The sequence below is a fragment of the Elgaria multicarinata genome, chromosome 2, assembly GCF_023053635.1.
Source record: "Elgaria multicarinata webbii isolate HBS135686 ecotype San Diego chromosome 2, rElgMul1.1.pri, whole genome shotgun sequence".
Lineage (NCBI taxonomy): Eukaryota > Metazoa > Chordata > Lepidosauria > Squamata > Anguidae > Elgaria > Elgaria multicarinata.
The window spans coordinates 167,668,429-167,687,870 of NC_086172.1; the positions used below are offsets into that span (position 1 = coordinate 167,668,429).

The 19,442-nt window shown below is 44.9% G+C and overlaps 1 protein-coding gene across 1 annotated transcript in view; it reads left to right on the forward strand.

Annotated features, from left to right (window-relative positions):
* KIF26A (kinesin family member 26A) overlaps window positions 1-19,442 on the forward strand; it is a 171,412-nt gene that overhangs the window by 134,376 nt on the left and 17,594 nt on the right. The window contains exons 6-9 of the mRNA XM_063118120.1: window positions 8,672-8,881; window positions 14,672-14,765; window positions 16,391-16,653; window positions 16,906-17,089. Of these exons, the coding sequence (XP_062974190.1) occupies window positions 8,672-8,881; window positions 14,672-14,765; window positions 16,391-16,653; window positions 16,906-17,089 (751 nt within the window). The remainder of the gene's footprint in view (window positions 1-8,671; window positions 8,882-14,671; window positions 14,766-16,390; window positions 16,654-16,905; window positions 17,090-19,442) is intronic.

Sequence of the window (19,442 nt, forward strand, 5' to 3'; positions counted from 1 at the left end):
ATACCTGGTTTGAGCCTGCATGAAGTCAATACATTGCGTTGTGGTTCTTCTTTGCAGAAGCCTGGTGGGGAAGCCTGCATGCAAAAGCTCCAAGGTATCCTCAGGTACGGCTCCTGCCAGCCAGTGTAAAAGCAACCTTCCACAAACTGGTGCCTCCCCACATATATTGGACTACATCCCCCATTATCTCCAACCACCATGCCGATGGCCAGGTTGGCTGGGGATTATGGGAGATGTAGTCAAACACATCTGGAGGGTTAACAGGTTGATGTAGACAATAATCCGACTCTGTGCAAGGCAGCTTCCTATCTTCTGAGTGGCTGTTGTGTTCAGTTCTGCGTTTTCTGCCTGCCATCCCTCCATCCGTCTTAATTCCATCGTGAAGGAAAGAATGGTTAAATAAGGCATGTCATCTTTTTGCTATTTATGTGTTTCCTTTAAATGTTTTGCTGCACGTGCATAAATGAGTATTCGAAGGGAGGGGGATATCCTTTTGTTTTTTGCTCACTTCAGCATCTGTCCACTTAATTTGCCTGTAAAATGGTAGGAATAGGAGGATTCCAACTTGTGTGTGCATGTATTTTGCTTTTGTAACCTTTGTTTTCCCTGACTCTTACTGTATGTTGACAACCAGATAAATGAGATAAAGACATTCCTGGGTTGGCTGCAAAACTTTCTCCCATCCATGGCGTTGACATTTAAATAATGCCCATTGTACCAGATACACCCTGATCTCTTGCCCACACGTTTCCAGGAACTTTCCAGATTATTTATTTACATCAAATCCCTGACTCCTAAAGACATTTCAAGATATGCAGTTATCTTTCCTTTTCCTTTCCTTTTCCTCCCTCTCCCTCTCTCTCTCACTCTCACACACTCACAGACACTTCCTTTTTTAAATGTATTTATCAGACAGGTTTGGATTTTTAATAGGATTTCTTTTAGTGGTTCTGTTGATTCCCCCCCTCCCCTCCCTGGACTACTCTGATTGCAACATATAAATCTGGGAAGTTCAGCAGTTTAATGTTGACCTACAGTGTACAAAACCCACATGAATTACAGAGGCAGTTAATTAGCAAGATAGTTGTGTGATTTGCATAATACAGACGGCCTCATGAATAAAGACAAGCATCCGTTCTTATGAGGATGCTTAGTGGGGCTGCCATGTGTGGGTTTGTTTTAGGATAATTCACAGAAATTACAACTTGGACATAGCGGAAACCTTCCGGCTTGGTTTCTAAACAGTGAAGTTATGATTGTGTGGCCAACATTGACAACTACTTGAAAGCTGTGGCTGTCATCATATTCCTCCTGTCCTGTAGCAAACCAGACCGTAATAGTCATATAAAGGGATTGCTATGTAGCACCATCACTGTGCCTGATGCTTTACAGAGGCAAATAAATCACAACAACAAGAAGAAGAAGCAAGGATCTGCCCCAAGGAGTCTACGTGCTACATTTCAACAGCAGAGAAGGAGGCATAGGGAGAGGCAAGGCTGAACAGGGATGGATCTGAGTAAATGCTGTTATGTATACTTAGGCAGGCCTGTATAACCAAGGCAACTGCAACTCACCAGTCATGGTTGGCAGCCCACCGAGGTTTTAATAAAACTCCTGGTTTTGCTTTTTGCCTGGGACCTCCAAAACCTGGGATGGGATGGGTTTTTCAGCCATTTGGCTTGCCACAATATGTAGCTTCTTGGCTTTGTTTAGCTTGCTAGATCACAATTGACCCTTCTATCACATGAGTCTGCCCAAGCTCTGCAGTCGTCATCAGAAGCCCCTCTTCCTACTCACCCTGCCAGTTCAGGAAAGAGCCTTCTTATTTATATACTGCCCCATAGCCGAAGCTCTCTGGGCGGCTTACAAAAGTTAAAAACAGTGAACATTAAAAATTATACAAAATTTAAAACCAACAAAAATATAAAAACAACAGTATAAAAACAACGGTATCCATTTAAAAACAACAGTTCTGGAGTCCGTTCAAAACAAACAAACTTAGCGTTGTTAAATGCTGTTAAATGCCTGGGATAAGACAAAAGTCTTGACCTGGCGCTGAAAAGATAACAGTGCTGGCGCCAGGCGAGCCTCATTGGGGAGATCATTCCATAATTGGGGGGCCACCACTGAAAAGGCCCTCTCCCTTGTTGCCATCCTCCGAGCTTCCCTCGGAGTAGGCACTGACTGGGCATCTACTGACAAACTACACTGTATGTAGTCATTGTTTCTGTTGGTGATGAGAACTAAGGAGCTAAGCCAAAAGAAACCTGTAGTTTGACCTATTTCCTTTTGAAAAAGGAAAAGAACCCAAACCCAAGGAAAACTAAGTGAGGCAGAAAATGTCACCATATGTTTCTCTTCTGATTTTAACATTTGTTAAATGTACAGATGGTATGATTATATATATAAATCACATAATGTTTCCTGTAAGTATATAGCTCTTTAAAATGGTGGGGGAAGAACTGCATTTGAATGTCAGCAGCATCCTTAGAATTTAAAAGTCCATTTAGTTCAATTGAAGAAGAGTGAGGGTGGAGTGTGAGGAGTGTGAAGAGAGCTAGTTAGGGAAGAGGGATAGCCAGAATAAGAAGAAATGTATGATTAATTAGATAATGGCCTTTTTAGACAACACACTAGTCATGGTTAGGACCACTAACCCTTTTGCAGCAAATGGTTAGTGAGAATGGTTAAACTGTAGTTATGTAGCCACCATAGTTAGGAAAAATGCCTTTCATACGAAACACTAAGCCATCATGGTTAGCTCAAAATGCTAAATCATCATGGCATAGCGTGTTGTCTGAACAGGGCCATTGACTGTTTGTGATTTGATTGGTTCATAAGAATAACTTATAAGTGTTTTGATCATCACCTTCTCTCTGAGTCTTCTATAAGAGCAGGGGGTTGGACTCGATGGCCTTTTAGGACCCTTCCAACTCTACTATTCTATGATTCTATGAAGACGTGTGTTGTGAGATGGAGAACCCCAGTTTGGCTAACATTTTGAACTGGAAGCTAATTTAGAGGCTTCTGGGTATTTCTGTGCAGAATCCTCAGTGGTTCACTCTCAAGACAAGTCCACTCATTTCTGTTATGTATGGGAGAAATAGAAAATAAACTTAACATGTTTAAAGGTGCAATCCCATGCATGTTCAGACAGAAAAAAGTCCTATGGTGGCTGGGGAATGCTGGGAGTTGTATGTATTTTTCTGTCTAAGCATGCATAGGATTGCAACCTAAGTCAATATAAAGCGTTTCTATATAGATGGTGGTTTCATGCCCTGAAATTTGTTCAGTCATCAGTGTGTATAACTGAGATTTTGAGATTTTGTAGGAGGTTGAGAGGGTGCAATGAATTAGGAAAATTAGGGGCTGGGTGTCAGAAAGATGACGCACACACATTCCTTTTTCACCCTTCGAAATTGCTAGCTTTGTGCTGCTGACTTTGCAACGGGAGCTTTTATTTTCTTTGCTCTACTTAGGCGGGTGGTGATGGCCTTAGGACGGTGCTCAAGTGTGGGCTCTTTCTCTTGTTCTTGTCGACTGGGCAGGTTGTGACCTCCAGGGAATCACCTTCATCCCTACGGCAATGAATTGTGATTGAGGGACTTTCATCACCACCATAGTTATCGGCCTGTAGGGTTTTTAAGAAAATGTTTCTCCCTTGAGATGTCCTTTTGATCTCCAGTCTCCCTCCGCCTCCCAGCCTTACCTGCTTTAATCCGCCCCATCTCGTGGCCTCACATCTCCCTCCAGAGAGCCAGAGGGCATCACAGGGAAGAGAGACAATGTGTTTCATCCACAAAACCATGGAATGCGCTGCCTTTTGTAATCCTCTGGTTTCTTCACCGGTGCTTGTCTAAGACACAATAGAGAGCTGATAGGATTTGGAGGAGAACAGCATATTATAACCTCTGGGTGATGGTATCTAGGAGACTAACCACAGACAGCAGTTTTAGAAGAACCATGCTTTCTCTGGGTTTCACGGGGTTTCCTGCTAATCTGCTTGTAGTAGAACCACTTAATATGTTGAACACCAGTTATGAATTGATTATCAATCTGTTGTGAGTGCGTACTTCCCCCAGCAATGGGAATTATGTATTTATGTCAATAGATATAGTTTAGAGAGAAAAGGTTTGTGACATTTCCTTATTGCATTCATCCTCAAGCCAGCTGGGTAGAAACTATGCACTCATCAACTTCTTTTTAAAAATGACACTTGGGGGGGGGGGGGAAGAAGAGATCCTCCAAACTCCAGCCCTTAATTCTAGATGGGAACAAGTAGCGGTTTTATGCAGAAAAGGCACTTTCCTCCTCATTTGCTCAGAGGTGCTGTCTTCTTACACCACACATTTCCGTGACTGAGGCCTGGCAGGTCCTGGGACAGATTAAGTCATAAGGATATATCCCCTCTCCCTTTTCCTTCCCTTCATGTCTATGCTTCTTCGGTGTTTTGTTTGTTTATCATGATGTTTTCAAGTCCGCCATGATAGTATAGAATTTGGGACAGGAGAACTTGTGTGTGTGTGGGGGGGGGCTTGAGTTCGCTGAGTCCTGCTCATCCACCCCTGTTCTGAGGAGCCCGGCTGGGTGAACACTTGGTGAAGCGCCCTTTCCAGGGCCTCCAGAAAATGTGCAATTCCCTCGGCATGCCATTAGCATGACCGGGGGAATTGTGCACTTTCTGGAAGCCCTGGAAAGTGCGTTGGCCTCCCCCTCCCACCATGTGCCAGTCGGGGCCTTAAAGGCCCTCTTAACGCAAGGTTTTAAGGATCTTTAAGGTCACGATTGGGACATGATTTCCCCAAGGCTGGGGAAATTACGTATTTTCCCCTGTTGCATTAATGGTGGCTGCTGTTTACACAGCGGGGGGAGAGGAGAGAGGGGGGTGGAACAACCGCACTTCAGAAGTAGCAATCATAGCATTGGGGCGAAAATCCACTGGGCACTTCCTCCTGGGCCCATGAGCGTTGGAGACTGCCCTCGTGGGCTCATGCGGATTTTTGCCCTATCGTGACATAGAATTCGGCTGGTTTCAAGGATAGGCTTGTTTGGGCACCTGCCAAGGGAACACCCCCCCCCCCCCTTCAGGGTCCCGCTGAAAAAAGCTCCCCGGACTTGTGCCTTCTCTTCACCGTTATAGCCTATTTGCTCACCTGCCTCTCTCTGGTCTGGTTCAGATAACACGCTAAACCATGCTGCTTAACCACAAAATGGTTAAGGGGATGCATTAACCTTAATACATTCCCTTAACCATTTTGTGGTTAGGCAGCATGGTTTAGCATGTTGTCTGAACCAGGCCTCCCTCCCTCCCTCCCTCCCTCCCTCCCTCCCTCCCTCTCTCTCTCTCTCTCTCTCTCTCTCTCTCAGACAATGGTGGTGGTGAGAAAGGGAAGTGTAGACGCCACTTCCTACTTATTCACTAGCTCTCTCTCCAAACAAGAGTCAGCAATGAAAGACTCTGAGGAGCAATAGCAGTTAGTGACAGCAGTGGTAAGAAGGTAGATTCACTGAGGGAGGGGCCCCACGGGGTGGGGAGTCTTGTTCAAGAGCTCTCAAAAACCTGGAGCAAGCATTGGTGTAGAAACTTGCCCTTTTTGGAAAAAAACCAAGCCTGCTGTCAAAGATGGTTAGTTGATCGCAAAAGTTGTGCACAAATGCTTTAAGGGTCATGAATTCCATAGGTCAGACATTTCCATTATAACATCATTGGAAGCTGCATATTGGACCAGATAAACAGTTCAGGCTGAGTGGAAAACAAATAAAGTACACTGGGTGAGTGAGAGATCCTTTAGTCTCTAGCTGCAGAGAGACCCAGTTTTGGCTCATCTCATTCTCTAGAGCAGCGGTTCTCAACCTGTGGGTCGGAACCCCTTTGGGGGTCGAACGACCTTTTCACAGGGGTCGCCTAAGACCATTGGAAAACACCTATTTCCAATGGTCTTAGGAAACTGTATTGACTGAACTATGTCATGTATCATCTTTTGTATTATTAAAGCTATTGTTATGTATTATTTTCATTAGCAAACCATCCCATGACAATGGATCGTGTAGAGAAGAACGAAAATAATTTTATGGTTGGGGGTCACCACAACATGAGGAACTGTATTAAAGGGTCGCGGCATTAGGAAGGTTGAGAACCACTGCTCTAGAGTCAACTGTTTTCAAAGCAGGAGGAGAGCAAATAGCTGAAGGTCACATTCTTCTACGGCCAGGATGAAACCATGATGACCGTGGCGACGATTTGTGCACTAAGGGTAAAACTAGGTATATAGGAAAGTGTGATTTATCAATGCATTTGGAGAACTGTGTGCTCTTATAGGTTCCTTCTAATCCTGTGCGTTTCTGAAGTGGCATCCTTTGCTTTGTATATTTTTGCACAGAGAAGATTGTTTTCTCGCCCCCTCGGCGATATGTCAAGGTCGGAGGAAGCTCTGGCGCACGCTGCTAGTAGCTTCATGCAGCTTTTATGGGAAGGCGGCCTTGAATGTGTCACCTACAATACACTTTTTTCTCTTTTGAAGCAACTGCTTCTTTTATTTTAAGCTTCGTTTATTTTCTAGGACTGTCTTTTCGTATTCATATCAGCATAGATGGTGGGGGAGATGGAGGAGGGAGAGAAAGCCACGCACAGAAGTAAGAGAGCCGCTTCCCAGAGCTAACATGTTTGAAGGATGCCCTATTCCTGGCAGCGAAATGTTTCTAGCCAAAGAGGCCTCAGTAGATAGTTAACCTCTTTGTTCTTTGGAAGAAAGACGTATCGTGCAGTGTGCCGAGAAATATTTAGCCTGAGATGGGTAAAAAATTATATTTGGGGGTGGCACAGCACACTGAACCTGGTACTCCTTTTAGGAGCGTGCGTTTGTCTACTGCTATGTGTAAATGCACTGTTCTTGAACGCATTTGTCCTGATCCACTCTGTGGCTGATGGGTTCATCAGAACTGGATGCCAGATGAGGCTGCTCAAGTATGTTTCGTTGCTGAGAAATGTTTACATATGTGCAGTGGGGGTGGGAACACATGGAATATTTCTGACTGTTTTGGGGCCAGACATTGTGACCCGGTTCACATGTTTACCAGGCTGAAGATGTGTGACGACTGGACATATATTATGCTCAGAATGTTGTGTGCTGCAAGAGATCCATACAAATGCTTTGTGTGCCTGGATTACTCCTATCACATCAGAAGAGCTCCACTGGAGCATACCAAAGTTGCATGTACTCCAATGTCCCCTTTTCAATAGTAGTCAACCAGTTGCCTCCAAGAAGCCCACAAGCTAGGTGTGAGGGCAACAGCAGAGACTGGGATTCAATGCCATACTGCCCCTGAACATTAGCGGTCATAATTAATAGTCATTGATGGCGCTATCCTCCATGAATTTGTCTAATCCCCTGTAAAGCCATCTAATCCAATGGCCATCACCACACCTGGTAGGAGTGAATTCCATTAATTAATTAGATGAAGAAGTAATTTTTAAAATTTGTCCTGAATCTACTGTGTCAATTTCATTCTATCCCTAAGCTGTAGAATTATGAGAGGAGAAAAATTCTTTGTCCAGTTTCTCAGCACCATGTATTTTTTTTAACCTCTATTACGTCTCTCCTATATCATCATCTCATAACATTGTGAGCATGATGAATGAGGAGGGATGCTCATGGAATGTGGGGAAGCCCTTTTGCGCATGGGAGTGCCAGTTATGCTTTGGAGCTGCTGCGTGTGCAGTGAAACAGCAGGAGTGGGGAAATTGTGTTCCAGTGAAGCTGGATCAGAGAGATAATGGATATTACAGATACCACCAAAGTGATGGGCTTGTTTGCACTTACATGTGCATCATTTAATTTTTCTATACTTCACAACTGTACATTTCAACAATTGGCAGCTGAATATGTGAAGACTCTACTGAAAAGCATTGCACTTGAAGCGATATGAATGTTCTACCTGTATTGCTTTTTCTCTGTTGGCTTGTTTGTTCATGCAAGTCATCACTTGATGCAGTCTTCACGCGTTGAATGTGTATGCGGGAATCTCCCCTTCATTCTGTTCCCTTGGAGGAAAGGCCATTGGAATAGCACGGGCTTTGCATGCAAAAGGACCTAGGTTCAAACTCATGTATATCCAGGTAGGGCTGGGACAGAACCCTGTCTAAAACCCTGCAGAGCCTCTGTCAGTCATCACAGTCGACAATACTAAGCTAGATGGACCAGTGGTCAACTCTGTGTAAGGTCAATTCCCGTTCATTTGTTACATTTCTATACCGCCCAATAGCCAAAGCTTTTGGGGCGGTTCACAATATGATAAAACATAATATAAAACCGTTAACTTTCAAGAATTTAAAAGGGTTTAAAAAGGAGTTTAAAAACAATTAACAATAAAACTTTCAGGACTTGATAGAAAAATTAAAACGCCTCATTATGTGCTATCAGATACTTGGGTGCAGAGGAAAGTCTTAACCTGGTGCCGGAAAGATGCCATGGTTGGTGCCAGATGGACTTCATTGCAGAGAGCACTCCACATGCTCTCGCTGGTGAGGATTGCTCTCCCTGGAATGCTCTCCCTCTGCGTATGGTGAAATTACGGAGAAATGAAACAGAGGGAGGGAGTGTGAATGAGTGACAGTTCTGTTTTCATTTGGAGTTAAAGAGTAAACTCTATATTCATTTTTTATGACTCTCAGGTAAAAGTGATGGTGAGGATTTGCCCGTCGCAAGGAACACATGACACATCAGAATCCATGTCATTTCTGAAGGTAGATCCGCGAAAAAAACAGATCACACTTTACGATCCTTCTACAAGCGGTCCTTCCAACGTAGGTCACCGAAGAGGAGCTGTGGCTGTCCCAAAGATGTTTGCCTTTGATGCAGTATTCCCCCAGGATGCTTCCCAGGTACTGGAGCCGAGCATATACATCTAATAATTTGGGTCGCTGCCATGGCATTGAAATTCCAGCAAGAGAATTCTTTGCAGCTTTTAGGGGGGATTTTTTTCCTTTGAATTAGTTGGTTTAATTACTGGGAAGGCATGCTAATTAATAGTCAGTTCGCAAGGTCTCACGCTGTTTTAATTTAGCCCAGATGTGAAATTAAGAAGCAATATCTGCGGAGATAATTCTACTCAGTGAATACATTCCCCTTGTATTTAAGTAGCACTTCCTTGTGCTATTTAAAGCAACACACACACACATGCAACATACACACCTTATGACTCACTGTTGGACCATTCAAAAAGATGTCTCTCTCTTAAGTCTCAGTTTTGGCAGAACCTTTATAGGCATGTGGTTGTCTGTTCCAATTTGGGAGGTGTTACATATCTAAGAGGTCTTCAGGTATTTGGCTGAATAAGAATAAAGCAGTAGTTCTCATACTGTGTTTTGGGGGAACACAGGCATACCTCATTGAGAAGATTGGTAATGACTGACTAGCCTCCCTGAAAGGTAATTGCCCAGCATTTCCAACGTTTCTTCACTTGACAAAGCATAGCTACTGAGCAATGACATGAATCTAGAGCACATTCTCAGACTGCAATTCGATGCATCCATACTTGGGAGTTAGACCCATTTAATTCTATGGGACATACTTCTGAGCAGACATGGATAGGACAGTGCTACATACCTGCCCAAGCAGCAGGCAGGTTCAACAGTCTTTAACCAGTGCCCAGCATGAACCAAGCATATGCCATACACAGGTAAGGCTTACAAGGTGCTACAGAATCTTTCGCAACAGGCAGGCATTCCGTACGAGACACACACGGGCTTTTCAACAGACAAGCCGGTATAAAGAAAGTTCATGAAGGCAGGAACTTTGATAGTCACCAGAATATATCATGTGCTTAAAGGCAAGCCCATCCTCTAAGTGTTGACATTTTGGTTTGCATGTCTAAAAAAGACAGAAAATGTTCAGGAAACAGGAAGAAACAAATCAGTTGTGTTTAATTTCATATAATAACAGCCTGCTGGGTCTTGGACTTCCCCTTTATGGACAATCCCTGCTCTCCCATCCCCACCACCCCCTGCATCTCAGCAAGAAAGTGGGATGATTTACACATGATAGCCAAATCAAGCACCATCAGACCTAAATGCTTCTGTCTTCACGTCTTGGGGGCTGTCTTAACGGTGCTGAGCTGGTGCTGCTCCACCGCCAAAACTTGCAGCATCGCTGGTGCGGGGTGGTGGCGAGGAATCTTCATGATGGGAGGCAGTGTGGGCTTTCCAGCGACCATTAGGCCCGCCTGGCCCGCCCTCTGCCCGGGTAGGCAGTGACCAATCAGGGGTCGCCATCTGCCCGGCCACACCTCCACCGTGACTCTGGTGAAGGATAGACAGCGGATGCACCATGGTACTCACCTCACTCCAGAGAAAAAGGTCAGGGTAAGTCCCTGTTTTCTTCGCAGCTTCACCGGAAAGCCCCAAGGTGGCTGTGTGGTGGCTTCTGCGTCGTATTATCAATGCAGTGCCACTGCACACTCATCCTGGGGCTTTCCTTGCGTTTAGACAGTCCCTTGGCCAGGCACAGAGTAGCATGCCATGAGATCTGACTTAGGCCAATTATGGTTTGTGCAAACCATAGCATGCCCTGTTCTGATGTCAAGGCAAGCTATGGTTTGCCTAATCCAGGAAGTTCGGGAAGGAATTGGAATGTGCATGAAGAGGAAGTGAGAACGCAGGTGCAGTGTCAGTACTAAGACAAATTATGTTTTAGCTCTCATGTGCAAATCTTTCAGGGCTGCCACTTGACGAAAGGGGAGGAATTGGACCAAAGACTGGCTGGGGTGAGGGGCAGAAGTAAGCTTGACTTGTAAACTGAGGCTCAAAGATAATGGGTCAGCTACCCCCCCCCCCGCAAAGCTGGCTCTGCAGCTGACATATATAGTAAAAAGGTCTCTTTTTAGCACCTCCAGAGAGCAGAGAAGAAGCAGGCATAAGCTTGAATTTGGGATTTAAACACTGCGAAAAGATTATGCTTTGGACATCTGGTTTCAGTTGGTTTTAAAACTGGGTCAAAGTCTCATTTGGCATCCAAAACTGGCTTTCAAAATGTTAAATATCTGACCAGCCTGAGTATTTAGCTGGCTTTAAAGTAGAACATCTACTTACATCAATATATTTTTCTGACATTTAAAAGAAAAACAGATTGAGATCACAAAGCAACCCAAATTTCCCTCAGATTTTGTTCTAGCTCCCCCGCCTTATGAGATACCCTTATCTCATATCAGGCCTGTTAGTTGTGACACTCCACCAGCATGTCCCACCCCTTACCATTAAAGACTGAGGTGAAGTTTAGGGAGTGCCAGTGGGCTTGTTGTCTTGTAAACACTTCAAACTTTTAACCATGGTTAAGAGGCAAGGGACGTACTGACGACAGAATCTTGGGGCCTTGCTAGACCAGGCGTTAGCGCGGTGTGAGGCCTGGTTTCCCTCCTGTGCATCCAGATGACACACAGGGGAATCCGGGGTCAGGCCGCGCTGAAGCCTGCCTTAAGCCGGCATAAGTGAATTCGCTTATGGCCCGGCTTTTCTGCAGCCCTGGCCGTGGCTTTTTGTGCTACTCACTTACTTGCGGGTAAGCGAGTAGCACAAAAAGGGTCCGTGGCTTTTTGTGGCTACTTGCTTACTTGCGAGTACCCGGGAAAAGCTACGGACTGGGCACAGCGCTCATACGAGCGCTGTGCCCATCGAGCTGGGGGGGGGGGAGAGAGGGGCAGGGGGAAGGCCGGACCCGCCAGGAGAGGGGGGGAAGCCGGACATCGGGGATGGCAAGTGGTGGACGGGGCGGGCGGGGGAAGAGCAGACATCGGGGATGGCACAGGGGGGGAAGCCGGGCATCGGGCCTGGCAAGGGGGGGGGGAGAAGATCGGGGACAGGCCTGGCAAAGGGGGGGGAGAAGATCGGGGACGGCATCGGGCCTGGCGGATGGGGGGAGGATGAGCGAGCAGGCAGGGAGGGAATCAGGGGCAGGGAGAGCGGGGGGGCTTTATTTTTGTAAAAAAAAACCACTTACCTTCTCTCCGGCGGGGCTCCGGTGCACATGGCTCCTTTAAAAAAAAAAAATGGCTGACGCTACGGGGCTTCCCGTTGCGTCGTGCGTGTGGAAGCTGGTGATGGCGCGCGGTAACTCTAGCGCGCCGTCGCCCCGCCTCCCTGCCGGCTTATCCGGCAGGTCTAGCAAGGCCCTTGGACTCTCTCTCCTTGCTCATGTGGTGTGAATTTCTTCTTTCCTTTCATCATTAGCCTTGACCTTGGTTTTAGAGTACCAATGCAGTAATCAAATGAAGGAAAAAAACCATGGTTTCCAATTTAAACCAGAATTTGAAATGAAGACTTAAAGCTGGTTTGTAAAGTGTACTTATGAAGGAACTTTGGGCCTGTTCAGACAACATGCTAAGCCATGGTTAGGCCGCTGACCCTTTTGCAGTAAATGGTTAGTGAGTGTGTTTAAACTGTGGTTATGGAGCTACCATGATTAGGAATGGTTCACACGACATGTGAACATTTAGCTCGAAACACTTTACCATCATGGTTTACTGTGTTATCTGAACAGGGCCATTGTCAACATTAACCAGGGTTAAGGTCAGCAGATGATTGGAAACCAGAGTTTGAAGCTAGATTTATTTATTTATTTATTTATTTATTTATTTATTTATTTATTTATTACATTTATATACTGCCCACAGCTGAAGCTCTCTGGGCAGTTCACAAAAGCTAAAAACAGTAAACATTAAAGTATACAAAATTTAAAAACATTCAGAGACATAAAAACAACAGTATAAAAACAGCAGCATCCATTTAAATGCTGTTTAGGAGGGAACCTGATTAGCCTATGAACTTGTGGCCTTCCATATATTTTGTCCTACAACTCCCATGATTTGTTTGTTTGTTTATTATTACGTTTTCCTCTTGCAAGGAACCCCCAAGGCAGCTTACATGGTCCTCCTTCTCTCCATGTTATCCTCACAACCACCCTGTGAGGTAGGTTAGGCTCAGAATTAGGCCCTTTCTACACCTTTGGATTATCCCAGGAAAATGGAGGGATCGTCCCTGCCTGCTCCTGGGATCCCCTGTGTGTCATCAGGATGCACAGGGATGATCCCAGGAAAAAAGGCAGGTGTAGAAACACGTCAGTGACTCAAAGTCACCCAGTGAATTTCATGGCTGAGCAGGGACTAGAACCTGGATCTCCCGACTCTCAGTCCAACACTCTAACCACTACACCTTACTGGCTCTTGATTGATTGATTGGATTTGTACCAAAACTGGCCCTCACAGTGGCTTACAGGCACAATTAATGTTGAGTAAAACAATAAAACAACACATTAAAATGCAATAAAACAATTCCAGAATTAAAAATAAAAGCCAGTACCCAACCCAACAGAACCACTTACAGGTCAAAGGCCTAATCCCTCAACATTGGCTCTGCTGGCAAGAGCTGATGAGAGTTCTAGACCAAAACGTCTGGAGAGCCACAAGTTGCCCACCTCTGCCTTAAGATGATATATGCAGATGTAACCTGTAACAGTGGTTAAGGCTCTCTGTGGCAGGTATTTGTGTGTAAGAAAGGGAGGGTTGATGTAAAAGAGTGTGCAGCCCATCAGATGTTCTTGATCTCTGACCATGGTTAAGAGATTAGGATGATTTGTCTACACCAGGTCGAACACAGTTATTTATTTATTTTATCATTTCATTTTTATACTGCCCGATAGCCGAAGCTCTCTGGGCGGTTCACAGTTAGTGCAGAAGGTGTTGTGTTGTTCTGGTGGATCCCTGATCTAGCTAAGGAAAAGATACAGCTGGATGGCAGTGATTCATACGCATAGAATCCAAGAGAGAGAGAGAGAGAGAGAGATTGGTCAAATGTTAGTAACTTGCACATATGTATTTATTTATTGCATTTCTATCCTGCCTTTTTCCTCAAAGGAACCCCAAGGCAGCTTACATAATCCTCCTCCTCTCCATTTTATCCTCACAACAACAACCCTGTGAGGTAGGTTGGGCTGAGAGTCTACGAGCTTCATGGTGAAGTGGGGACTAGAACCTGGACCTCTCGACTCCTAGTACAATGCTCTAACCACTACACCACACTGGCACTGCACTTTTTATGATTCTCCCTCCTTTGAACTGAGGAGATGTGACTCTTCCCCGTGGGGAAATGCTTATGCTGTCCCCTTATATGCGGCTGCCCCTACAGATGAGAACCAAAAGCAATCACTTCTGTTCATTGTCCAAAATGCTCCTCTTTTTCTTCTCTTTTCTTCCAGTGGATATGGTTCCCATAGGTAAGATAAAAGAGAGATCTTTCAGAATTTCCATTGGTGCTTCTTGAATTCATCCCCCTCTCCTAATCCAACGGCTGGGGGAGCTCCTTTGCAGTGAATCTGCTGCTATTACTGAGAAAGCACGGATGAGATATTATATTAGCTCTGCGCTCCGATGGATAGCATTTCCTTTGTTACTAAGGTCATAAAATTGATACTCCATGGGAGCCAGGTAATGGGATAGGAAACTATTGCAGGCTTATATAGTAGCTTTTATTAGAGGAAAAATGGAATAGAGACACTAAAATAATACGACTAATGCTGTCAAATGTACAAAAACATTGTGTTTGGACCCATTCTTTTCGCATCACAGGCATGATAAAGCACATACCAATACATGCTCAGTAACTGGCTCCCAACCTCTCTTCTAGGCTGAGGTGTGCTCTGGAACAGTAGCAGAAGTCATCCAGTCTGTCGTGAATGGTGCAGATGGTTGCATCTTTTGCTTTGGCCATGTCAAGCTTGGTGAGTTCCCAAATTCATTACAGTTAATTACTATGTCAGCCTGGTAATTACATGCTGTCAGCTCTTGGAACAATAAACCTGGAGTATATGAATAGATTAGAATTTCTTTTTAATTAGCTTTGCAAACTTCGCCTGCTTTATTTCTACACTGGGACCTTAACTTGTGTGTTTCTTTCTCTTTTGAGAAAAGAGTAAAAAGCAGCCGTGTATATATATTAGCTTCTTCAGGAACAGGCTTTTGTAGGGACAGGTGTGACCAAATGCAAAAGATCCAAAGGGCCTTGAGAAATTAATTGGTTTTGGGGGGGGAAAGTTAGCCAAGATGGAGAAATTAATTGAGTAAATACCAAAGGATTAATAATAAAAAATGTAAAAGCCACTTTTAAAACATCTGCTCTTTCCCATTGTCTATTAAAGTGTGCGGCATTAACTATAATCTAAGGGCATTTTCAAACATTTTTGGGGACCCTCTGTCATATTCCTGCAAGCCAGATGGTATCCGCTCATAGCCCATCGCCTAAACGCCAGTTGGGAGGAGCACCATGGGAAATTTGTAGGAGTAGAGTGGATACTGGAGTTCATGACCATGGAAACTCACTTTTCAGAACTGGAAAAATACTTTAGATTCTTAAAGGGCAATGCTGCCCCGCCTCAGGCAGCCAACCAATAAGGGTTAAGGTGGGGAGAACTGCACTTCTACCTGGGAGAGAGCTCCATCAGTGGAGAGGGGGGATGTCCACCCCAGTACACCTGCTGAAAGTTCCACAGGTGTAAATCTACCTCTGGGAATGTTCCCATTGGTGATAGGCACTGAAACAGGATAGGACGGAGGGGGCCTTCATTCTGCTCTGGCCAAATCCCCTCCTTCTCAGTTTCTGCAGCTGAAACTCTCTCCACTGCCTGAGTTCGATCCCAGCGGAAGCTGGTTTCAGGCAGCCGGCTCGGGTCGACTCAGCCTTCCATCCTCTCGAGGTCGGTAAAATGAGTACCCAGTTAGCTGGGGGAAAGGTAATCATGGCCGGGGAAGGCAACGGCAAACCACCTCGCTATAAGGCCTGCCAAGAAAACGTCAGCGAAAGCTGGTGTCTCTCCAAGAGTCAGTAATGACTCAGTGCTTGCATGAGAGGTTCCTTTCCTTTTTCCTTCCCCCCAAGACAAGCTGTACCTGAAAGCTCACAAAAAAGCAGGTTTCAGAACCTATCTCTGGCCTTATCTACATCAAGCAGGATATTGTACTATGAAAGCGGTATGAAAGTGGTATATAAAAGGCAGGAGCCACACAACTGCTTTATAGCGGTATTGAAGTGCACTAACAACTGTTGGGGCCCATTGACACAGACCATATACTGCTTTTGTACAGCTATATCCTTGGTGTGGCTCCTGCTTCTTATATACTGCTTTCAAAGTGCAATATCCTGCTTGGTGTAGATTAGGCCTCTGTCTCCGCTTGCTGCAGAGTTCAGGAGATGCAAATTGGATAGATGCTTTTTAAAAAATACCTCGACGGAGTGAATTTTTCATGCACCCCTATAACGGCCTCTCTGTTTTTCACCTTCTTTGCTGGACGGCAAGCAGAGGCTATACTGGATGGGCCGATTTAAGTTTCCTCTTCCCTTGCCTTCCAGGAAAATCCTACACAATGTTTGGAAGAGATAACTCCACGCAAAGCCTCGGCATTGTGCCCTGCGCTATCTCATGGCTCTTCAAACTAATCAACGAGCGCAAGGAGAAGACTGGGACTCGCTTCTCAATCCGAGTCTCTGCTGTGGAGATCAGTGGGAAAGATGAAAACCTTCAGGATTTGTTAGCTGAAGTAGCCACCGGCAGTCTTCAAGATGGGCAATCTCCGGGGGTTTATCTGCGAGAAGATCCAATATGCGGAACGCAGGTATAAGATCTCAGGGCAGGTCTGGCTTTTCCTTTCTTTCCTGACATTTTTTTTTTTTAAAAAAAATTCCTTTTATCTGACAACAATTCTACCATTTCTTAAGGATGATATTTTTAATTGCTTTTTCATTTTTAATCCCCAGTCCCAGAGTGTACATATTTGTTTCTGTTAGCACCCTCGAGGCTCGCTCTGTTCAGAGAGGGGGGATCATTCACCCCATCTTAATTAGTTGTTTTCTTGTTTATATTCTAGCTTCAAAATCAAAGTGAATTAAGGGCCCCGACAGCAGAGAAAGCTGCCTTCTTCCTCGACGCAGCGCTGGCAGCTAGGAGCACCAGTAAACCGGAATGCGACGAAGAGGATCGGAGGAACTCTCACATGTTCTTTACCCTCCATATATATCAATATCGCATGGAGAAAACCGGGAAAGGGGGAAGTACGTTGATGCGGCTCAACTTCGCGTTGTTCTTGCTCTGATTTTTAAAAAGTAACATGAATTTGCATTGTAAACCTACAATCAGTATAGGAGCTGATTAATATTAACGAAGAAGGCTTTGAAGCAGATCTCAAGTCACCTTCTGAACTTCCATTTTGGGAAATCCCAATACCCCAAAGTCGCTATGGCCATGAGGGGATTTGACCCTAGATCGCCTTTGTTCTACTGTGAACACTGTAACCCAGCCTTCCCCAATGTGGTACCATCCAGATGTTTTAGACTACATCTTCCATCAGTTACATCCAGTATGCCCAGAAGTCAGGAATGAGTTGTAATCCAAAACTTCAAGAGCTCAATGGCTTGGTGATGGCTGCCCTAACTGCTATGCCATGTTGGATTTCGTTATATTGACCCCAATCCAGCTCTAGGAGAGGTCCTCTAGATAAACATAGCAAGTGGTGGCCCTGATGGGGATGTGTATTTCCCATCAACAGATGCACATTCTCATGGAATAATGGGCTCAAGTTACAGGAAGCCAGATTCCAGCTGGACATCAGGAAAAACTTCCTGACTGTTAGAGCAGTACAACATTGGAACCAATGACCTAGGGAGGTCACGGGCTCTCCCACACTAGAGGCCTTCAAGAGGCAGCTGAACAACCATCTGTCAGGGATGCTTTAGGGTGGATTCCTGCATTGAGCAGGGGTTGGACTCGATGGTCTTATAGGCCCCTTCCAACTCTACTATTCTATGATTCTATGCGCAGCAAAACACCCAGCCCAGCAATTCACTTGGACTTGGAATGTGGATGAGAGTGTTTGGGTGTATGGACAGCACCGCACGACTGACTCTGCTGGTCCTGGTCAACAAGCAGCCCCTACTGCTTGTGGTGGTGATGTAGTACTTCTGGAGGCAAGCCCCTGGGAAGAGTGGAAAGGCTTGTTTCTGGAAGGGGTGAGACCCGCACCTCATTTCTGGAAGGGGCAGGTTGCACCCCTTCCAGAAACAAATGGGCTGGGACCGGTGGAGCTCGCCATATGGAAGAGCCCCATTGGATACTGCCCATCATCTCCTCCTTGAATGGATTACCAGCTCTGTAGGAGAATTCCTACCCCAAGAATATGGAGAGTCCTTAATCTGATTTCTGAGCAAGTGAACCATGGAACTACATTGGAACTTTTAAGACCAGCACTCATGATTCAGCCATCCAGTCCTTTCAGAGCAACTACATCCAGGTTCCCTAACTGTTTCATAAAATGTTGCTTTTGCTTTGTTCCATTAATTTTCTTAGGACTTTCTAACTTGGCTAGGTTTGCTACCCATTACTAGTTCAAATGTACTGTTAAGAAATATAGTTTAAAGTTTAAACCCAAGGTTTGCTTTAATGGTGTTTTGTATTCATTGCCTTAGTCACAGACTTGTTCTAAAACTTCTATTCATTTTTGTCTCAGTCCATAACATACATGGGATAATTTTTGGTTTGCGTTTTTCCCTATTTAATTTTCATTCTGTTCTGCCATAAAGCTGAGATGGCAAGAATCAAACAGATTATACAGCGTGGATGTTCAGAGTTTCTGTGTTACTTTATAACCCACCCAACCCTATCCCCACTCTGCTACTTTTAAGTAACAGCCCAGTGATCTGTTTTGTTTATTTATTTATTTTTACTGTGGAGCTGTCAGCTGTATCCACTGGTGTAATTCCACAAACTCAAATAGTGCCAGCAGAGCTCCGCCAAATCTTTCCATTGCATGAGCTTGCACAACCACACTTGCGCCAACATAACTTTAATTGAATTTGCCTCTTGTACATAGTTTGGAGTCTAGTTTCCACTAGCACAATGTCATTTATGCTAGCGGAATGGCACTGTTGGCTGCTGCCCAGGTGATTGGATCATTTGCTAATAATATCTGTTTTCTGAAGTTTGCATTCATCTATCCATCAACATTTAATTTCCCTAGCTTTAATGTTTCTGCCTTTTCAAGTAGAGTTGGATCAGTGAGTGGGGATGTCACGGACCCGTGCTCCGAGTGTCTGTGCAGCCCGACGAGCATTCGGCAGCTGTTTGCCCTCATCTGGAGCCTCCCTTACGCGCCACAATGGAGGATCTGGAAATTACGTACTTCCCCTATTGCGTAAATAGCGGCCTTAAAGACCCCGTTTACATAATGGGGGAAAATGAATAATTTCCGGAACGAGAACAGACAGCTGCTAAGCCTCGAAGGAGTTTGCACGGCCAGACAAGTGGGGGAGGATGGCAGGGGGTGAGCATCTGATGGATGGGACGTAGTTGAGTTCCTCATCCCGATCATTTATTTATTATTTATTTATTTATTACGTTTTTATACCGCCC